Source organism: Hemitrygon akajei, chromosome 12 (genome assembly GCF_048418815.1).
Source record: "Hemitrygon akajei chromosome 12, sHemAka1.3, whole genome shotgun sequence".
Taxonomy (NCBI): Eukaryota; Metazoa; Chordata; class Chondrichthyes; order Myliobatiformes; family Dasyatidae; genus Hemitrygon; species Hemitrygon akajei.
The window spans coordinates 43,615,939-43,637,666 of NC_133135.1; the positions used below are offsets into that span (position 1 = coordinate 43,615,939).

Sequence of the window (21,728 nt, forward strand, 5' to 3'; positions counted from 1 at the left end):
AAGATAATTATGTACAACTACTGAACACAGCATCACTTCAACACTAAACCACCACTGATTTCACTACAGTGGCAATGACCTTTGCCCAGCATTAGGCTTGCTTCTTGGGATTATCCAAACTGATAAGTCATTCTGTGTACAGCATAGACTTGAAAATCTGTTCCCATAAATACGTACTTCCAACGCCAAGCAAGCTTGTTTCTGGCTGTCTGCATATTCCAGGTTCCCCATGGCAATCAAGAGGCGGTGTACCACTCGCAGATGCAGCAGTTCCTCGGCTGTCTCAGTAGATTCTTTCATTATTATGCTGTGAAAGTCAAAGGAAAGTGACAGAAAAGTCAGCCACAAACTCTGGCACTGTAACAAATTGAAAAGGTTTTTATCCAGATGTCAAAGCTGAGAGATAGTGTACTCTAGTGGCCGTGATCGTGCATTCTAAATCACAGGCAGAGCAACACAGCAAAAGCATTAAAAGAGCAGTGGTGTTTTTTTTTCCAATCCATTTCATTCAATCTAACAGTTGCATTGATTAGTATCAAATTATTGCTAGCTTAGTTTTGGGCGAGATATACCAGCTAGCTGAGTAGCGCCATAGCAACAACCTTGCACTCAATATCAGTAAGACCAACAAACTGATAGTGTAGAATGAGGGAACACAAACCAATCCTCATAGAGGGATCAGAAGTGGAGAGAGTGAGCAGTTTCAAGTTCCTGGGTATCTATATCTCTGAGGACCTAACCTGGACCTATATTGGTGCAGCTATAAAGAAGGCAAGACAATGGCTATATTTCATTATGAATTTGAGATTTGGTTTGACAACAAATACACTCAAAAATTTCTACAATGTACCATGGAGAGTATTCTGACTGGTTGCATCACTGTCTGCCATGGGGTGGGGGGGGGGGGGGGGTAGAGGGGAGGGGGCTATTGCACAGGATCGAAGTAAGGTGCAGGAAGTTGCTAAATTAGTCAGCTCCATCATGGGTAGATAGATAGATAGATACTTTATTCATCCCCATGGGGAAATTCAACATTTTTTCCAGTGTCCCATACACTTATTGTAGCAAAACTAATTACATACAATACTTAACTCAGTATAAATATGATATGCATCTAAAATCACCCTCTCAAAAAAAATTAATAAATAGCTTTTAAAAAGTTCTTAAATAGTTTACTAAAATATTTTGAATGGTAACTTAAGCTCAGTCCTAACCCCGGCACTTTAACATATCTTGCCCCTGGCGGTTGAATTGTAAAGCCGAATGGCATTGGGGAGTAATGATCTCTTCATCCTGTCTGAGGAGCATTGCATCGATAGCAACCTGCCGCTGAAGCTGCTTCTCTGTCTCTGGATGGTGCTATGCAGAGGATGTTCAGGGTTTTCCATGATTGACCGTAGCCTACTCAGCGCCCTTCGCTCTGCTACCGATGTCATACTCTCCAGTTCTGTGCCCACAACAGAGCCCGCCTTCCTTACCAGCTTATTAAGACGTGAGGTGTCCCTCTTCTTAATGCTGCCTCCCCAACACGCCACCACAAAGAAGAGGGCGCTCTCCACAACTGACCTATAGAACATCTTCAGCATCTCACTACAAACATTGAATGACGCCAACCTTCTAAGGAAGTACAGTCGACTCTGTGCCTTCCTGCACAAGGCATCTGTGTTGGCAGTCCAGTCTAGCTTCTCGTCTAACTGCACTCCCAGATACTTGTAGGTCTTAACCTGCTCCACACATTCTCCATTAATGATCACTGGCTCCATATGAGGCCTAGATCTCCTAAAGTCCACCACCATCTCCTTGGTCTTGGTGATATTGAGACGCAGGTAGTTTGAGTTGCACCATATCACAAAGTCCTGTATCAGTTTCCTATACTCTTCCGCCTGTCCATTCCTGACACACCTTCCTGATACACAGGTATCAGGACACCTTCAAGGAGCAGTGTCTCAGGAAGGCGGTGTCTATCATTCAGGTGATATTAAACCTGGTTTTGATTCCTACCACATGTGTTGACATTTCCTATTCATTTCCTACCAAGAATCTTGGTGCCAGGAAGTTTAACCATATCCCTTTTTCTACAGCTTGTTCAGATTAATAAATACTGCCATGTTTGATAGGAGGGAACTGCTTCTGTGAAATGTGAAAAGACATAGAGAGAACACATAGTTAAAAATCTGAGTGAAACAGCTCATCTATTTTAGATTGCTTGGGGAAATGACTTCTTTGTTAACTAGACTGAATGTAAAACTAACCTCCCCACACTGCTCCAATACATAATGTGACCATTTACCACTGTGCTTCCTGCCACAAATTAATTCAAATATACACTGTGCTATTAGCTTTCACTATGAACTACTTGTATAAGGTGCTGTTGGAACCGACTGTTTAATTCTTTGATTAGACTGTTTAATTGTCATTTTCTTTGAAGTTTAACATTTAATTATCTGCCTGTATTTTAAGTAGTTCTTGTATGCATACAACGATTTAATATGCCTCTAGTGGCTGCACAAAGTACAATTCTGGAAAGCTCTGCAAGTTTCTTTCTACTGCATTTTCTGAATAATGACTTTCTAATTGGTTAACTTTTATTTATAAATTTGAATAGAAATTTTCCTTATCGATGGGTATAAAATAGCTCACAGAGTTGTGCTAATTTCTTATTATTTCAGTTTTTTGTTCTGAGTTTGTGTGGCTGGTCTCCTTATATGCAGACAAAAAGCCATTTCCCATAGTCTGACATTTATATGATTATTGGACTGTAACTTGGTTTCCTTCAGTTTGCGGTGTTTTCTTTCTTGTGGGTGATTGGCAGGTGGTTGATCTGTTAATTCTTGTGTGTGGTGGTGGGGGTTGGGGGTTTGGTACCACTGTCACTGTTCTTTTCTGTGACTGAGGGGGTCAAGGGCTGTTCATTTGCTGTGGGGGAGGAGGGACTTTGGAGTCCGAGAGTTCTGTTTCTTTTCTTTTTTGTGCCACTGGGGTAGTTGATAATTTTGCTTTCATTCCCACCCAGGGTCTCTCCGTATTTAATGGCTAGCAGGAGTAGAAAAATATCAGAGTTTTATTCTACATGCAAACTTTGACAATAAAATGAACCATTGAACCTTTTTTGTCTTTAAACCTTCTGCTTCTGTTTCCTTTGTTCCATCAACACTTAATAAAACAATAGTGATACATCAAGTTTTGTACCTCTTTCCTGACTTCTGAAAGAACCCTGGATCAAAAAAACACCAGAATCCAACAACAGGCATAGTTGGTGAGTGTGATTACTAAGTTTTGGGACTTGGAAGACAGGCAGGACTGAAGATGAAACCATTGCTAATCGATGTATTGACAGCTTAGTGACAGATTCATCAACTATTGCTCAACCATTCTACACTGTGCTGAAAGGCAGGGAGTGCTCAGATAACTCTGCGACTCTTAACGAAGAACAACTGAAAGTATTCAAACTTTAAAGGTAACATTGTATTCTGCACCTGCATTAAGAATCCCTGATACAAATAAACCATTTATCCTGTTTGTCAATGAGAAACACCCTATGGCAGTCTTAACTCAAGAACATGGTGACTGACAGCGTCCTGTTGGTTATTACTCTGCCGAAGGTCTGTGCACTGAAGCCTCCTCAATGACTGAGAGAGGAATTCAAATGGTTGGATGGGTGGAGATCTCTGGAACTGAACTGCTGGCTTCAGCAAGCGCGGCTCCTGTTACCTCTAAACAACAGGCAGAAATAATAGCTTTAACTTGAGCCCGTAAATTGGCAAAAGGAAGATAAACTAATATCTACACGGATTTTCAATATGCTTTTGGAGTTGTTCATCATTTTAGAAACTAATGGAGCCATAGAGGATTTCTTACAGCTGCAGGAAACCCAATCAAGAATGGCCAACTAGTCCAAGGAGTTAGAATGTCATAAGCCTGCCATTAGAAGTTGCTGTAGTAAAATGTAAAAACCACTCCAAAATGAATACAATGCACAGATGCAGCTGTAGACGAAATCGCAAAACAGGCAGCACAGCAAAGAGTAAAAGCACCAGTGAACCCAACAACTGGAAATGAAGAAGAACTCTGCATCACAAACGAACTTCAAGATCATATGGCACAGCTAATACATTCCCAAAGGCACATTGGAGTGCAAAAGGTGATCAACAGATTCTCACAGTGATGGTGGAATCCAAAGTTCAGGGCACAAGCTTGACAAATGCTTGAAAGATGCATGACGACGCCAGAAAATTAATCTTGCAGCAGCTACAACAACTAAGCGCTCTTGTCCCACCTGGTCCATTTTTACACTTACAAGTGAAATACATTTCTCCACTAAAGTGTCAAGGATACTGAAACATTACTAGAAACAGTAACTAAAAAACTAGACTAAATCTACCTGAGGTGATAAGGGGCATCCTATGTCACAGCTTTGTCTCTGAGAGGCTGATTTACATATTACAGCAGGCAGTTCAGGTAACTATTGTGTGAAATGAACCCAGTCTGAACAGTCTGCTTCTCACAGGTTTCTGCTGATCAAACAGGAGGAGGACGTACCCTGATTAACAAACCGCACGAGGATCCACTGCGTGCTCGAAGGGAAGTGCAGTTAATTAACAACTCAGCAGTGAAAGTAGAACCAGTCCCAACACAGAACCCTGAAGAGCAGCATCCAAACAGAAACGTCCCCTTCCCCCTTTATTCCCGCTCTTTGCCTCCTTCCAGTCAGTCAGATTTCTATCCATGATACTATCATCTTTCCTGTAATACCATGGGCTCTTACCTTGCTCAGCAGCCTCATGTGTGGCACCTTGTCAAAGGCCTTCTGAAAATCTAATTATTAGAAATACCAAGATCCACTTCTGGATTTTGTCATTGAACAAAATAAGTTGCCACATGACTTACCCTATAACTTTTGCTGCTGCAGCCTGTTGTACGTATAACGGTGAGGATTCCAGAAGGTTTGATGTGGGTTCATCTAAATGTAAAACAAAACTGTTAGGAAAGTTTAGATGCTTTTATTTAATAATAACATTACATATATTGATATTTTAAATGGTCTTAATATATAACTTGAAGTAAATTAAATTTATGTGTTAGTCATTAGAACTAGCTACAGTTCTCTGCAGCCAGCTATCAGCATATTACAGCCTATATGGCTCAGCTGAGAAAAATAATGAGCTACAAAGACTGGTAGATCCCAGATTTTACATTGAATTTGTGGAACTGAGTAGGGGAATATAATTCACCTGAGTATTATTTAATCAGGCAAGAATACATCAGAGTTCCCAGTGAATTCTGCTGAAACATGCAGATGTCTGAACAGAGGCACTTCTTGCATGATAGAATCCTATCTGCAGTTGCATGGTTTTGGTGATTACTGCTACAAATATCTCCAAGCAGATTTCTGTCCTTAACAGAGCTTTGAAATGTCATTGGTCAAAAGTCACAATTTATATTCCCTGTTTACGTGACCATGGTGCACTACTTCTCCCTGACCTTCTTGGTCAGCAATGCTACAGGCTTCAGAACTTGGTGACAGTCGACTACATCACTCGTCCAGTGCCTCTGTCAATCAATTCATTAGGCTGATTAAGTTCGAATCTTACTAGTCAGAGTCAAGTAATGACTCCCCCAAATCATTGCTACCCAGGTACCACCAGGATCTATCACTACTCCATGCTTCATCTTGGCAACATCACATTTATGCTGAACTCACCTCCACATCCTTCTCAAAGTGGACACCCATTCTAATTCCACTTCCCATTCCCATATGTTCATCCATGGCCTGCTCCACTGTCGTGATGAGGCCACACTTAGGTTGGAGGAACAACACCTTATATTCCGTATGGGTAGCCTCCAACCTGATGGCATTAACGTCAATTTCTTAAACTTCCAGTAATGCCCTCACCCACCCATTCCCTGCTTCTCCATTTCCCATCCCCCTTGTCCCTCTCTCACCTTGACTCCTTGCCCACCCATCGCCTCCCTCCGGTGCTCCTCCCCCCTTTTTTTCTTTCTTCCATGGCCTTCTGTCTCTTTCACAATTCAACTTCCTAGCTCTTTGCTTCATTCCTCTCCCTCCAAATTTCACCGATTGCCCTGTGTTTCTCTCTCCCCTCCCCCCACCTTTCAAATCTACTCCTCAGCTTTTTCTCCAGTCCTGCCGAAGGGTTTGGTTCCAAACATCAACTATACTTTTTTCCCCACAGATGTTGCCTGGCCTACTGAGTTCCTCCAGCGTTTTGTGTGCTGCTCGGATTTCCAGCATCTGCAGATTTTCTCTTGTTTGCGGCTCTCAAGGTCTTCCCGTGTCTATCTTTTATCATGTACATGTCCAACTGTGCTTTATCAAATCTTTTGATGAGTTCCTCATCCATATGTCTGCCATTTTGAATTAATGAGTAATGTTATCCTGACATTTACAAACCTCCACCATTTGTAATCCTCAGCTACTCCAAATGTGAAAAATTTGAATACATGATTGAACAATGAGCCCAGGTGACGATGAGAGCCATTAAGATAGAAGAGGCAGAGCTGATTTTGTTTTTTGGATGAACTTGTAAAAGGAAGGAAAAGGTGAACTAGAAAGTGTAGAGAAGAATCAAAGTTTACAGTTATTCTTTGAGTTTTGCTTCAGCCTGTCTGAATGGAGAAAATTAATTGAGGCTCACAGAGCAACATATCCCAGTACTCTTTAAAAAAGTTTATTAAAATGCCAACTAAACACTAACAATGACACAAGACACAAGATATAAAATACTCTATACTGTTCTACTGCAAAAGGATTTGTGTGTTCTGCACCTTCCACATGTTAACCCATAACTGTAACACCTGGAATCTCTTCCTTTGTCGGGTGGTCAATCTGTCTGCAGATCCCCTCGCAGACCACCCTTTAACTCCAAATATTATTTCATCTTTGATGCTAGTGATTATAAACAGAGGTCACCATAGTCATCACTCATCATGCTCCGTCAACAGGTTTCCCCTCTCTCTTTACTTTGAATTCAAAAATATCACCAGTGACAATTTGATCTTTTGATTATGCTTTCTCTCCTTATTTGTCCAATCGAGAAATATTTGCTGTCCAACCATTGTCAATCATTTAAAATTGTTTATGAGTATTTCTCTTGATATTTATACTTGCCTGTAAGGGCAGATTTTACAGCAAACTTGCTTTCTATGCAATGACTTTGGTGACATTGTTATATTCCAGGAATCCAGAAGAGAAGCTCAAGTTTGCATCAGTAAGTTCTTCAGGGTTGCCTTTCCAGTTTACAGCTAGTTTAAAAAGTTCAACACAGCCCCAGATTCCCCACAGCATTCTGAGTCAGGCAACGTAGTCTGCTTTTGATTCACTATGAATTATGTGTTCTTGTTGAAGGCTTAAGTAAGATATTTACCTAACTGAAGGAAGAAAGAGACGGCAATATGTTAAAATGCCTATTGAGGGCTAGTTGATAATGAAGGAAGATAAAGTCTGACAGTGTATAGGCTGTTTTAAGTGAGCTCAAGGATGTTTGCAGAGCCAGCAGAAACTGTGAATAGGAGGTAAAACTAAGTTGTTGATTAATGTTACACTATTTATTGGAACAGTCAATAACAGTTATTTTTATACAAATCATCACAGGAAATGGAGAACTAGCTGAACATCTCATTTCAACTGGAATATGTTCAAGATTTTGGCTAGGGTCAATAGCAATGAATGGATAACTCAATTGGAAAGGCTAATACTAAACAAAACTAAACGTATCAAAAAACTGCATAGTATGTTGCTGCATTTTTGAAATGCTACAATAAATGTTTAAATACTAATAAAGACTATTTGACAATAATCTTGCAAGTTTTTTTTGACTGAATACAGCCCTGGTCTCATGTCAGTTTTATTTCATGCTAGCTCACAAGGCTGCATAGGGAGCAACACCACACATTCCAGTACTAGCTAACACATGGAACAAATGAAATTGATTAATATTTGTTTAACTATGATTCAACACTTATACAATTAGGCATTTTATTTTTTCTTTCTTACCGTAAAGAATTTTTGGTCGATTCTTTATGTTGTCCATTGATGGAGTTAGTCGTGCAACTAATCCTTCAAGCAAAGCTGGACGTACTTTATAATTCAGGAGTATCTTGATGAATTCAATTACTAAAGGACAGAAATTATTACAGCATAATAACATATTTTCTGATGTTTTGCTGATTTGTGACATTAGGGTATATAGTGTTTGTGTTTAATCTTGAATTCTCATATCATCTTTGGAAACATCACCTCTCAAACATGAAAAAGCCATGATATAATGCAGCTCTTTACAAATGAGAAGATTAAATGCCTCCAGGTTTTATATTGCATGGCAAAAAAATGACAACATCCTTAACATTGACAAAACACAGCCATTTCTTTCATACAACTTAAATTGTACATGGATAACATTCTGAGCTCTTAAGACAGCTCGAAACAATAATGGGCCTCCACCCTCACCCCCCATTTTACTATTGTAAAAATCAGAGGGGAAATAGATAATACTGTAGGTGAATGTTTTGCTTTTGCCATCCATCTGATGTCAATTTGGTCAAATAGTATTCAGACAAAAGAGGCAGCAAGTGCTGGAATCTAGAACAAAAACAGTGAGTCATAGTCATAGAGTAAGACAAAGTGAGCAGGGTAGACAAAGGAGAATTAGTGGACATTGTGTACTTAGATTTTCAGAAGGCCTTTAACAAGATGCCACACGTGAAGCTACTTAACAAGTTAAAAGCCCAGGGTATTACAGGAAAGGTTGTAGCAAGGATAGCGCATTGGCCGATTGGCAGGAGGCAAAGAGTGGGAAAAAAGGGAACCTTTTCTAGTTGGCTGCCAGTGACTAGTGGTGTTCCACAGCTGTCTGTGTTGGGACCACTTCCTTTTACTTTATATGTCAATGATGTGGATGACAGAACGATGGCTTTGTGGCCAAGTTTGCGGATGATACAAAGATAGGTGGAGGTGGAGGTAGTTTTGAGGAAGTAGAGAGGCTACAGATGGATTTAGACAGATTAGGAGAATGGGGAAAGAAGTGGCAGATAAAATACAGTGTCAGGGAGAGTATAGCCAAGAACTTTGGTAGGACAAATAAAAGCATAGACTATTTTCTAAATGGAGAGAAATACAAAAATCTGAGGTGCAAAGGGACTTGAGAGTTCTTGTGCAAGATTCCCTAAAGGTTCATTTGAAGGTTGAGTCGGTGGTGAGGAAGGCAAATGCAACGTTAGCTTTAAATTTGAGAAGACGAGAATATAAAGCTGAGGCTTTATAAAGCATTGGTGAGGCCTCACTTGGAACATTGAGAGCAGTTTTAGGCCCCTTATCTAAGAAGAGATGTGCTGCTGTTAGAGAGGGCTCAAAAGAAGGTTTACAAAAATGATCCTGAGATTTAAAGGCTTGTCATATGAGGAGTGTTCGATGGGCCTGGGCCTCTGCTACTGGAATTCAGAAGGATGAGGAGTGATCGTATTGAAACATATCAAATGTTGAAAGGCCTCGATAGTCTGGATGCAGAAAGGATGCTCCCTCTGATGGGGGAGTCTAAGACCAGAGTACACAGCTTGAGAATAAAGGGGTGTCCTTTTAGAACGGAAATGAGGAGGAATTTCTTTTGCCAGCGAGTAGTGAATCTGTGGAATCCATTGCCATGAGCGGCAATAGAGGCCAAGTCATTGAGTATATTTAAACAACAACACACACACAAAATGCTGGTAGAACACAGCAGGCTAGGCAGCATCTATAGGGAGAAGCGCTGTCGACGTTTCGGGCCGAGACCCTTCGTCAGGACTAACCAAAAGGAAAGATAGTAAGTATATTTAAAGCAGAGGTTGATAAATTCCTGATTAGCCTGGGCATGGAAGGATACATGGAGAAAGCAGGAGATTGGGGGTGAGAAGGAATATAGATCAACCATGATGAAATGGTGGAGCAGACTAGATGGGCCAAATGGCCTAATTTGCTCTTGTATCTTATGGTCTTGTAATAATAAGAATACCGCAGGGAAACAGGCCCTTTGGCCCAACCCTGTTAGGACTATTTGCCAGCATTTCATTCACCTTCTAGAACATAAGAAAAAGGAGCAGGAGTAGGCCATCCGGCCCATCGAGCCTGCCCCACCATTCAATAAGATCATGGCAGATCTGTCTGTAAACTCAGCTCTATCTACCTGCCTTTTCCCCATAACCCTTAATTCCCCTACTATGTAAAAACCTATCTAACTGTATCTTAAATATATTTAGTGAAGAAGCCTCAACTGCTTCCCTGGGCAGAGAATTCCACAGATTCATCACTCACTGAGAAAAACAGTTTCTCCTCATCTCTGTCCTAAATCTTCTTGCCTGAATCTTGAGGCAATGTCCCCTAGTTCTAGTCTCATCTACCAATGGAAGAGGGACGCCTCACGTCTTAATAAGCTGGTAAGGAAGGCGGGCTCTGTCGTGGGCAAAGTACTGGAGAGTTTAACATCGGTAGCTGAGCGAAGGGCGCTGAGTAGGCTACGGTCAATTATGGAAAACTCTGAACATCCTCTACATAGCACCATCCAGAGACAGAGAAGCAGTTTCAGTGACAGGTTACTATCGATGCAATGCTCCTCAGACAGGATGAAGAGGTCAATACTCCCCAATGCCATTAGGCTTTACAATTCTACCGCCAGGACTTAAGAACTTTTTAAAAGCTATTATTAATGCTTTTTGAGATGGTGATTTAGATGCATATCATATTTTTTTACTGAGTTAAGTATTGTATGTAATTAGTTTTGCTACAACAAGTGTATGGGACATTGGAAAAAAAGTTGAATTTCCCCATGGGGATGAATAAAGTATCTATCTATCTATCTATCTAACCTTTCTACTTCTATCTTATCTATCCCTTTCAAAATTTTGTATGTTTCTATAAGATCCCCTCTCATTCTTCTGAGCCTTTCCAATCCAGACCAACTTCATTTTGAAAGTAGTTGCTGTACTTTCCTGGTATTTCCCATGCATACCAGTCTCTAGTTTACAGAGAATGGTGCAAAAATGTTTTTAAAATCCAACGAGTGGCACTCTTGCGAACAAAATGAGAGATAACAGAGATGAATGGCAAGACTCATTCAAGGTGAGAGGAAGGTGAGAGTAACTCAAATAACTGTGAGTTACAACAGTGGTGTGCAGAAGAGCATCCACAGACTATGAACTCACTTTCAAAGACTCCTCATCTCGTGTTCCCCATATCTATCGCTTATTTCTTTATTATTACTGTTTATTTTTTTCTTTTTGTATTTGCACAGTTTGTTCCCCGCCTTGAATGCAGTTTCTCACTGATTCTGTTGCGTTTCTTTGCATGTATTGTGAATGCCCGCAAGAAAATGCATGAAGCAACATATATTTACTTTGATAATAAATTGATTTTGAACCCTTGAATGAAAAGGCCAAGACTACCACACCCTGGAAAAACATTTGTCCCTTTAACACAGTGCTGTCAGCCACTTTTTAGCAAGCAGATTTCCCCAAAGTCTGGGGAACCTAAGGAGCATGTATTAATTTTGTAAGAGTCCCAAAATCTGGAGCATGCAGCTACGTTAAAATTTCTTTTGAAAAAGATGGTAATTTTGCTCCTGTGCTTTACATCTTTTGATCTGCTGATGTCCAATTACCACTCTCTTTCACCTTACACATACTTTCAGTAATTCTCTCTTTTCTGCATACCTGGTCTGTTACCAGGCATCTGGTCTATTCCCTGTTCTCTTCCCACCTGACCCCTCTCGCAGCATCTTAAACTTCTTTACTTACGTACTTCCTTTGTAATTTTCCTGAAATGCTAGTCACTCCCCACAGGCACCACTTGACAAGCCAGGCATATCCAACAGTATCTATCTCAGATTTTCAGCATCTTTAGGATTACGCTTTTATGCATTAAAAGCTCAGTTACGCGTCCTGCAGCAAACCATAAGGCACACTCAGTGGTCATTTTATTAGGTACCTCCTGTGTCTGATAAAGTGACCACTAAATGTGTGCTTGTGGCCTTCTGCTGCGGTAGCCCACCCACTTCCAGATTCAATCAGTCGTATGTTCAGTGATGGCCTGTTGCAACACAGTTACTTGAGTATCTGTAGCCTTCCTGTCAGCTTGAACGAGCCTTACCGTTCACCCCTGATATCTCTCATTAACAGAGTTATTTTGTCCACAAGAGTGCCGCTCTCTGGATTTAAAAATAAAATTTGCACCATTCTCTGTGAACTCTAGAGACAGGGTATGCATGAAAATCTCAGGAGATCAGCAGTTTCTGAACCACTTTGACTGGCACCAACAATCATTCCACAGTCAAAATCACTTAGATCACCTTGCTTCCTTATTCGGATGTTTGGTCTGAACAACAGCTGAACCTCCTGACCACGTCTGCACGCCTTTTTGCATCGAGTTGTCTGATTAGATACTCGTATTAATTAAGTGTACAGGTGTACCTAATAAAGTGGCCACTAAGTATATGTTCTGGAATTCTTGATAATGAGAATTGTTTGCAAATACTTGAAGCTCTCATGTCACTAACTCCTCTGCCAGTTATATGAATATTATACAGAACTCTGTGGGTCAAGCAAATGGTGAAAGTTGACATTGAATCCATCAGGATTGTAATATTCAGTATAATCAGATGTCTGGCTCTGCTTTAAATGGCCATTCAGTTTTCATACATAAATAATGAAATGCCTTTTACCTGTTCAAGAAACTTATCTGAAAATGCTCATTTTTTTGCTGCTTGGAGGCCACACACAGAAATTTACCTTAAAATGAAGCACAGAGAAGCAAAACTATCTTACGGGGTCAACAACTGTTGGTTGATGTCGACGTGCAGTTCACCTTCCAATTTCCCTTTACTTGTGGGACAATGTCAGTGGCGTGGCCAGCTCCCCAGAAACAGGAACTTTTCTGCAAAGGGCAGGTGGTGCAGCAAGGTGCAATTGAAAGAAACATTGTGCAGCAAAGAGGCCAAACCTACCTATCAAGACACCGAGGACAGGCAGAACTCCAGCATTCTGTGACTCTTAGTCCGGGTGTAATTCAACTCTATGCACAACTGAATAGCACAATGTGACAAATGCAGTCTTCTAGCTGGCCAGATAAAACAGAAGTGATGCAGTTGAGGGCCACAATGCAGAAGCTACATATGCCTCACACGTGCTTATGCACAGCAAGATGGAGAGAACCTCGAACCTGATGGCCAGATTCTTTCCCACAAGCCTAGTTCAGGCTGTTGCAAATGGTGATTAATTAGTGGATCAATAATGGCTCCAAATAGAAGATGGTGATATCATCCGTCTCCGAAGGATTAGCTTAAATGCCCACATCGCCAACGCTCTATGTCAGCATTGTTCCTGATGGATTCAGCAGAAGGCTCAATTCAACACACAAACTAAACAGCAGACTCTGGGTAGCCTTGACTTAATGGGAAAGCTTTCCATCAGATTTCCAGAGAGTGAATCCACAGAAAGCATCTGGCCCAGATGGTATCTCTGGCCATATCCTTAGGTCCAATGCAGATCAGCTGGTGGAGTTATTGCAGATATTTTAACACCTCCTTGCTTCCTGTTCTCAGCTGCTTTAAGAAGACCATTATATCCTGGAACCCAAGGAAAACAAGGTAATATGCCTGAGTAATTATTTCCCAGTGGCATGACATCCACCACCATGAAGCTGACACATTAAATCCAGCCTCTCAGCAAACCTAACCCTACTGTAATTTGCCAACCACCAAACAGGTCTACAACAGATGCCATCTCTCTGGACCTACATTCACCTCAGGAACATCTGGACAATACATGCACCTAAATTAGACTATCGTTTATTGACTGCAGTCCATCTTCAATACTGTAATTCCAAGTAAGCTCATCACAAAACTCCAAGACCTGGGAGTCATATCACCCTCTGCAACTGGATCCTTAACTTCCTGACCAACTGGCCACCTTCAGTAAGGATAGGCAGGAACACCACCACGATTACTCTCAGCTCTGATGCTCTGCAAGGCTGCATCCTCAGCTGCTCCTTACACACTCAAAACTGGGTGGCCAGATTCTGCTCTGACTCCATCCACAAATTTGCAGATGAGTCGGAGTATGAATGGAGATAGAGCTTAATAACATAGTGTCACGGCAACAACTCTTCCCTCAATGTCAGCAGAACAAAAGAACCGGTCAGTAAATTCAAGAAGGGGGCAGGGGGCAGATGCTCCTGTCTACATCAACAGTGCTGAAGTCGAAAGGTTTGAGAGTTCCAAGTTCCTAGGAGTGACATCACCTGGTCCAACCACAGAGATGGCACAGGCAAGAAAGCTCACCAATGCCTCTACTTTCCCAGGAGGCTAAAGAAATTTGGAAAGTCCCCATTGCCCCTTATAAATGTTTTGTCAATGCACCACAGAAAGTGTCCCATCTGGATTTATCACAGCTTGGTAACTGCCAATGGCTACAAGAAGCTGAAGGGTTGAGGACACAGTACAGCATATCACAGAAACCAGCCTCTCCTCCATGGACTGTCCACTTCTCTTGTTGCCTCAATAAAACCATCAGTCTAGATGCAGTCTGTAGTGAGACTGAGAGGAAGGACTGTGCTGTCAGTGGGATGAGGTTAAATGTAACATGGGGGTAAAAATCAAAAAGGGTGATGAACACAGGACTGAAGGTGTCATATTATACAGTATACAGAATAATGTAGATGATCTTGGAGCACAGTTAGAAATCGGCAGTATGACAATGCGAGCATCATGGAGTCATGGCTGAAAGGCTGGTAGTTGGGAGCTTGACATTCAATGATACACCTTGTATCGGAAAGTCAAGCAGGTAGGCAGAGGGGTGGGTGGCTCTGTTGGTAAAAATGAAATCAAATCCTTAGGAAAAGGTAACATAGGATAGGAAGATGTAGAATCCCTCTGGATAGAGTTAAGAAACTGCAAGGTTTTTAAAAACACCCTGATGGGAGTTGCATACAGGCCTCCGTATATCAGCTAGGATATGAGATACAAATAAAACAGAAGATTAAAAAGAATGTAAAAAGGGCAATGTTAATATAGTCATGGAGGATTTCAATACGCAGGTAGATTGAGAAAGTCAGGTTGGTGCTGGATCCCAAGAGAGGGATTTGTAGAATGCCCAATAGATAGCTTTTCAAAGCAGCTTGTGCTTCAGCACAGTAGGGTAAAGGCAATTCTGGAAATTTATATATAAATAAAATTTGGAAAGCACAGGGAAGGTACATCCCAAAGATGAAGAAATATTCTAAAGGGAGGATGAGGCAAAATGGCTGAAAAGGGAAGCCAAAGACAGCGTAAAAGCAAAGGAGAGGACATACAATATAGCAACAATAACTGGAAACAGAGGATTGTGAAGCTTTTAAAAGCCAAGAGAAGGTAACCAAAAAAGCAGAAAGGAGAGAGAAGATGAAATATGAAGGAAAGCTAGCCAATAATATAACAGAGGATACCAAAAATTTTTTCCAAATATGTAAAGTGTAAAAGAGAGACGAGAATGGGTATTAGACTGCTTTAAAATAATGCTGGAGAGGTAGTAACATGGGACAAAGAGTGTGTGTGCGTGCGCACGCGCACGCGCCCAGCGGTGGGGATTGTGCATGCACAGCGGGGTTGGTGCGTGGTGGGGGGTGCGGAGGGGAGAAGATTCTTTTCTCAGATGAATAGTATTTTACCTTCATATTGTACTTCATAATGTATGGATCGCAGTACGTCCAAGAGTGGTTCCACAATACAAGGATGCACCATCTTCACAACACTCTAAACAAGAGCACGTGTTAGCATATAGTTAAGTTGCAAGTTTAATACAGTGTTAATTTAGAAAATACTGTACTTATCCCAAGGTTCTCCATTATCAACGTGAAGTGCCATCATGCACCCTTCTCCAGTAAATGCACAATAGCCGGCCACTCAGCATTACAGTACAGACCACTTCCCTTGTGTTACTTTTAAAAGTAAGTTAAATAACTTGGGAGCTTTTCTCTATTGGAATTTCCACCTAATTCAAATTGGTTAAATTGAATTATATTGGCAAATACAAAAGCTGAACCCAATTTTAAATCAAAGTCCATTTGAGATACCCTGGAAGAGAGTACTCATTTTCTGTTCTTATTATTCATAATAACATTCCAAATAATTATTACTATTTGTTCCCACCTGTAAAGTCCTCAGTGCTTGAAGAGCCATTTGTTGAACTTTCGGGGAGGTGCAGGGCAATAATGCCACTAGTCCTTTGTAAACTTGCAGTTGATATTTTGGATTGCCTTGAGCTAATTGTTCTAATAAGATCTGAGCCTGTTCTTGGGTCTTTTCCACTTTTGAGTTGGCTAAACATTCTGCAATGTTTCTGACACCTTTAAAAAAGTTTTGAAGGTAATACCAAATTATTATTTATTGCCACCATTATTGTAGATTGCATTGAGCAGTATTTGTACAGGTGAGACCATGTCATAATGGACTACCTTGGCATTCAAAGATACTATTGCCGAAGGATGGTAAATGACTTCTGTTTGCCATTGATAGCAAGTCAGTGATTCCAGTACTGTGAAGATAATTAATACTGATTTTCCCCACCTCAGTTCACTTCCCTATGGATAACCTATTTAGTAGTTGTCCTCAAATTTATCATGGAGGCCTATATAATTCAACTCATTCATTTTCTTGTACTCTGTGAAAAAGATACTCCAACTGCTCCATGATTTGTTTTGAAGACTGTCTATTATTCTTTAGGATTTGCCTCCCATACGTACATCTGCAGATTGATTCTATCATTCATTTCATGTATTGCAATCTTGTCTTATCAGTAGGACTTTCAATTTGAACCTTTGACACTTTCAGCTAAAACCATCAAAGTTCCTACAAGAGAAGTATAACTCTTTAAATTACTTAAAGGTATTAAACATTATTTTCTGCTCAAACTCATGCCATCAATCCCAGTATGCATCATCTTGAAATATACTATTGCTTTACATATTGATTTGTTTAGAATTATGCAGGATAGAGACGGTTTTAGGTTAATGTACAAACTAAGGGACATTAAGTGCCAGCTTCCTACCCTGAAAATCATGCGCAAATTATACATGATTTTTTTTTAATCCCAGAAAATTAACTTTAAAATTTTCTGTAATATAAATGGAGCATTTAAATTCATCTTCAACGGCATGGCCTGCAATTGGACTAGATATCTCAGGTGAGGTCTCAATTTTTTTTTTGCTCATTTCCACTGCCCGCCTTTTGTTCACAGATTCCACCCCTGGAAATATAATTGATCTTTCAGTGGCTGTTAGTGGCTGATTTTCGAGATCATGCATTACATATTGAGAACTGCATCAAACTGTGTTAATGAATCCCTGTCACTCTATACACATAGGTTTGATCATGTGGGCAGGTGCAGCCAATATCTGACAAAAATCAGTGCTAGTATAAATCAGATTACCATAGCTTTCACAGATTATTTCTTTGTATTTTCTTCCAGCATTTGCAATAATCTGAAGCAATTTTAATGCTTCTTGTTTGGCATCCTCTTGCAATTGTTTCAGTCTCAGAATCTCCAGAAGTGTCAAAAGGCCGCCGACTTCTAAAACTTCTACCAGATATCGATGACTTGAAAGAGAATTAAAAATTAAGACAGTCAAATGCAGCATAATTGGCTAATCCACATTTTAGATAATATTCATAAAGATATTAAAAATAGTAAACAGTAAATGTAGAGGAAGCAGCCATGAAATTTGCACAATCCAAAAATAAACAGATTAATTCAAAGACAAAGAACGAAGTGCTGGAGGAACAACATCTGTGGAGGGAAAGGTATTGTAGACATCTTAGGCTGAGACCCTGCAGCAATAATGAGGATGCAGACAAAAGGAAGCTGGCATAAAGAGAAGGGACAAAGGGGTGAGACAGGCCAGCGGGTGGATATTCAGGGATACAAGGCTGCTGTATTCTGATTGCGAGGCAAGTGATAAGGAAAACCATTCAAGGCAAAGATGGGCAGATAGAAACAGGTGACGAAGGGGTTCCAGTGGGTGAGGAAGATGGGTGGAACCAGGATAGGCAGGGGGTATTGAGAGTGATAGGCTGAGGCTGGAGGGAGGAATGGAAAAGGAAATGTGATGACCAGGCGAGGATCGGTAGGAGTCTCGTGTCTGCAGATCAATTCAAAACATAAATCTGAGAAAACTTGTTGTGGCACCATTTTTCAGATATATATGAAATGATATAATAAAATTATATAATGTTAAACACAAAATGGGGCCTTTCAAATGATCTGCTTAGAGTAATCTCGTTTATTCCACTCCCCTCTTTTTCCAGATCCCTACACGTTTTTCCCATTACTTCAGATTTTATTGAATTTCATTTTGAATAGAAATTATTACATAGAATGTAATATTATTCTATTAATGAATAGAATTTTAAAATTAATATATAGAAATTATTAGGTGTGCTGAATTCAAAGATAAAACAGAAAAGTAATGGAACCAGAAAGTAATCTAGTCAGACTGCTGGAAAACAGGCCCATTGGCACATTGAATCCTCACCAGCCAAGAGATTCCCATTCATACTGATCCCACACTAATCCCGTTTTATTTATTTGAACTTTCCCATCAACTCCCCTCAGAGTCTATCAGCAGGTGTAAATTAGGCCAATTAACATACAAGCTCCCAAATAACTGTAATCGCAGACTTCAAAGTGGAAAATACAAGAAATACAAAACAGATCTGGTGACATCTGTTCAGAGAGAACTAGATGACATTTCAGGTTTTTCTACTTTTTCTGCTTAATTTTATTTTTACATTTTCTTTTGATATAGAAGGTGGCTATTGCATCCATCAAGTCAATGTCAGTTCCTAGAGCACTCCGATCAAACCCATTCCCTCACTAATTTCCCTACAACTTATCCTTCCCTGGATGATTTTTCCTGTACCTGCATGCACAGGAGTTAATTTAAACTAAGTAATTTACCAACCAACTTATCACTGTTTTTGTAAGAAACGGAAGAAAACACACATTACCACAGAGAGAATGATCAATCTCCGCATACACTGTACAGCAGCAAATCAAACTGTGCAAAGCAGACTGCAAAGCAGCTGCATCATCTTCAACGGAACTAGGACAAGTCGAAAATGAAATAAGTACTAAGTTGCAGAGGAAGTGATCAAACAAGTAGGAAGGTCAATGACTGAGTGAAGACCAGGATAGTCCGAATGACACAAGTGGTGTTGCTGGTTCAGTCAGTTCTCTTACAGAATGTCTGGTGGAGATCTAAATAGGAGATGACAAATGAAATCTAAACTCCCGAGAGAGGAAGGTGGAGACCGGAAATATGAGTTGCCAGATTAGAATGGATGATCCTTTGAAATTGCTGAATTCATCATTGAATCTAGAAGGCTACAATATGCCAAGATGAAAGGTAAGATGCTATACCTTGAGCTGATGTTCAATTTCACTGGAACAATGTGGAATGCCAAAAGGCAGGAATGTCAAAGTGGGAGTGGGAGTTAAAAATTCTGTTGTTTTCAGTTTTCATTCCAGATTTGTAGTTTCTATGCGTTTTGCTTTTCGGTCTTAGGAATTGCTATTACAAAGGAGAAGGTGATTGGGAAAGCTGAAAGAGCTGAAGATGTATAAAGTCACCTGGACCAGATGGACTATTCTCCAGGGTTCTGAAAAAGGTAGCTGAAGAGATTGTGGAGGCATTAATAACAATCTTTCAAGAATCAATAGATTCTGGAATGGTTCTGGGGGACAGAAAAATTGCAAATGTCACGTCACTCTTTGAGAAGGGAGGGAGGCAGAAGAAAGGAAATTATCCTCCAGAGAGCTTGACTTCAGTAGTTGGGAAAAAGTTGGAGACCATTATTAAGGATGAGGTTTCATGGTACTTGGGGGCACATGACAAAATAGGCCAAAATCAGCATGGTTTCCATAAGGGAAAATCTTGTCTTATAAATCTGTTGGAACTCTTTGGAAATTGTTGGAAATAACAGACAAGATGAACAAAGGAGAATTGGTTGATGTTGTGTACCTGGGTTTTCAGAAGGCCTTTGACAAGGTGCTGCATATTAGACTGCTTACAAAGTAAGATCCCTTTGTACTACAGGAAAGATACCAGCATAGATATTACAAACGTTTGTAGATTAATTGGTTGGTAGGAGGCAAAAAGTGGCAATGAAGAAGGATTTTTCTAGTTGGCTGTCAGTGGCTAGTGGTGTTCCGTAGAGGTTGGTATTGGGACCTATTCTTTTCATGTTATATGTCACTGTTATTTGGAAGATGGAATTAATGGCTTTGTGACCAAGTTTGCAGACGATATGAAATTGGGTGGAGGAGGAGGTAGTGCTGAGGAAGCAGGGAGACTGAAGAAGGGACTTAGATTGGGAGAATGGGCAAAAAGTGGCAGCTGGAATATATTGTAGGGAGGTGTATGGTCATGCACTTTAATAGAAGGAATAAAGGCATAGACTATTTTCTTAATAGGGAGAAAATTCAAAAATCAGAGGTGCAAAGAAACTTGGGAATTTTTGAGCATGATTCCCTAAAGGTTAACTTGCAGGATGAGTCGGTTGTAAGGAAGGCAAATGCAATGTTAATAATAATAACTTTATTTATATAGCACCTTTCATGCATTAACATACAGGCTCAAAAAGTGTTTTGCATAGCTTGTAAAGATATAAAAATTAGACCAAATTAAAAATCATATGTATGGGATCTAGAAATATTGCAATTCCCAGATTTTTTTTTTTAAAAGGAGTTCAAGAATGAGTGAAAAATAGTTTCACAATCGTTTATTTTAAAGCTTAGACAAAGGACCAAATGCAGAGTATATGAAACTAAAGATAAATAATCTAAGACAAGGACAAGATGCTGATTTTTGCAGAGACTGATAACTTGGTACAGAGATGAGACAAATTTCTGAGATAAATGAAGGACCAATTAAAAGATAAACTGTCACAGCACGTGTGTAATGTGCTAACACTTAGCCAATGAAAAATGAAAAGGTGACAAACTATCATGTAACTGCTATACCACTTCTATGCCAGTAGGTGGCGACAATTACCACAAATTGCGAAAAACATAAGGCAATTAAAAAAATATAAATTGTGTGTTGGTAAAAGCCACAACTTTAATCTTATGAAAACCTTATGAATTCAACTAATACCTTATTAAAAGCATAAAAACAACCAATTTTAACACAAACATGAGGAAGTCTGCAGATGCTGGAAATTCAAAGCAACACATACAAGGAACTCAGCAGGTCAGGCAGCAGCTATGCTATGACGGTTCAGGCCGAGACCCTTCTTCAGTACTGAGAGGAAAGGGGAAGATACCAGAATAAAAAGGTTGGGGGTGGGGAAGAGGAAGATACAGTGCCTATAGAAGTATTCAACCCCTCCCCCACCGCCTTGAAGTTTTCATGTTTTATTATTTTATAACATTGAATCACAGTGGATTGAATTTGGCTCTTTTTGACACTGATCAACAGAAGATACTCTTTCATATCAAGGTGAAAACAGATCTCTACAAAGTGATCTAAATCAATAACAAATATAAAACACAAAATAGTTTATTGCGTTTAGTACTCACTTCCTTTCATATGACATACCAAACTATAACTGGCGCAGCTAATTGGTTTTAGAAGTCACATCATTAGTTAAATGGAGATCTGTTTTTGGAGACCTGTATGCAGTCGAGGTGTTTCAATTGACTGCAGTAAAAAT

General features: G+C 40.0%; 1 protein-coding gene across 1 annotated transcript in view; it reads right to left on the reverse strand.

The window, feature by feature from the left end:
* The window catches only part of LOC140736941 (armadillo-like helical domain containing protein 1), a 49,608-nt gene that overhangs the window by 14,646 nt on the left and 13,234 nt on the right, over nucleotides 1-21,728 (reverse strand). The window contains exons 4-9 of the mRNA XM_073062988.1: nucleotides 17,446-17,612; nucleotides 16,167-16,363; nucleotides 15,686-15,770; nucleotides 8,015-8,134; nucleotides 4,888-4,960; nucleotides 178-307 (exon numbers count right to left, since the gene is read on the reverse strand). Of these exons, the coding sequence (XP_072919089.1) occupies nucleotides 178-307; nucleotides 4,888-4,960; nucleotides 8,015-8,134; nucleotides 15,686-15,770; nucleotides 16,167-16,363; nucleotides 17,446-17,612 (772 nt within the window). The remainder of the gene's footprint in view (nucleotides 1-177; nucleotides 308-4,887; nucleotides 4,961-8,014; nucleotides 8,135-15,685; nucleotides 15,771-16,166; nucleotides 16,364-17,445; nucleotides 17,613-21,728) is intronic.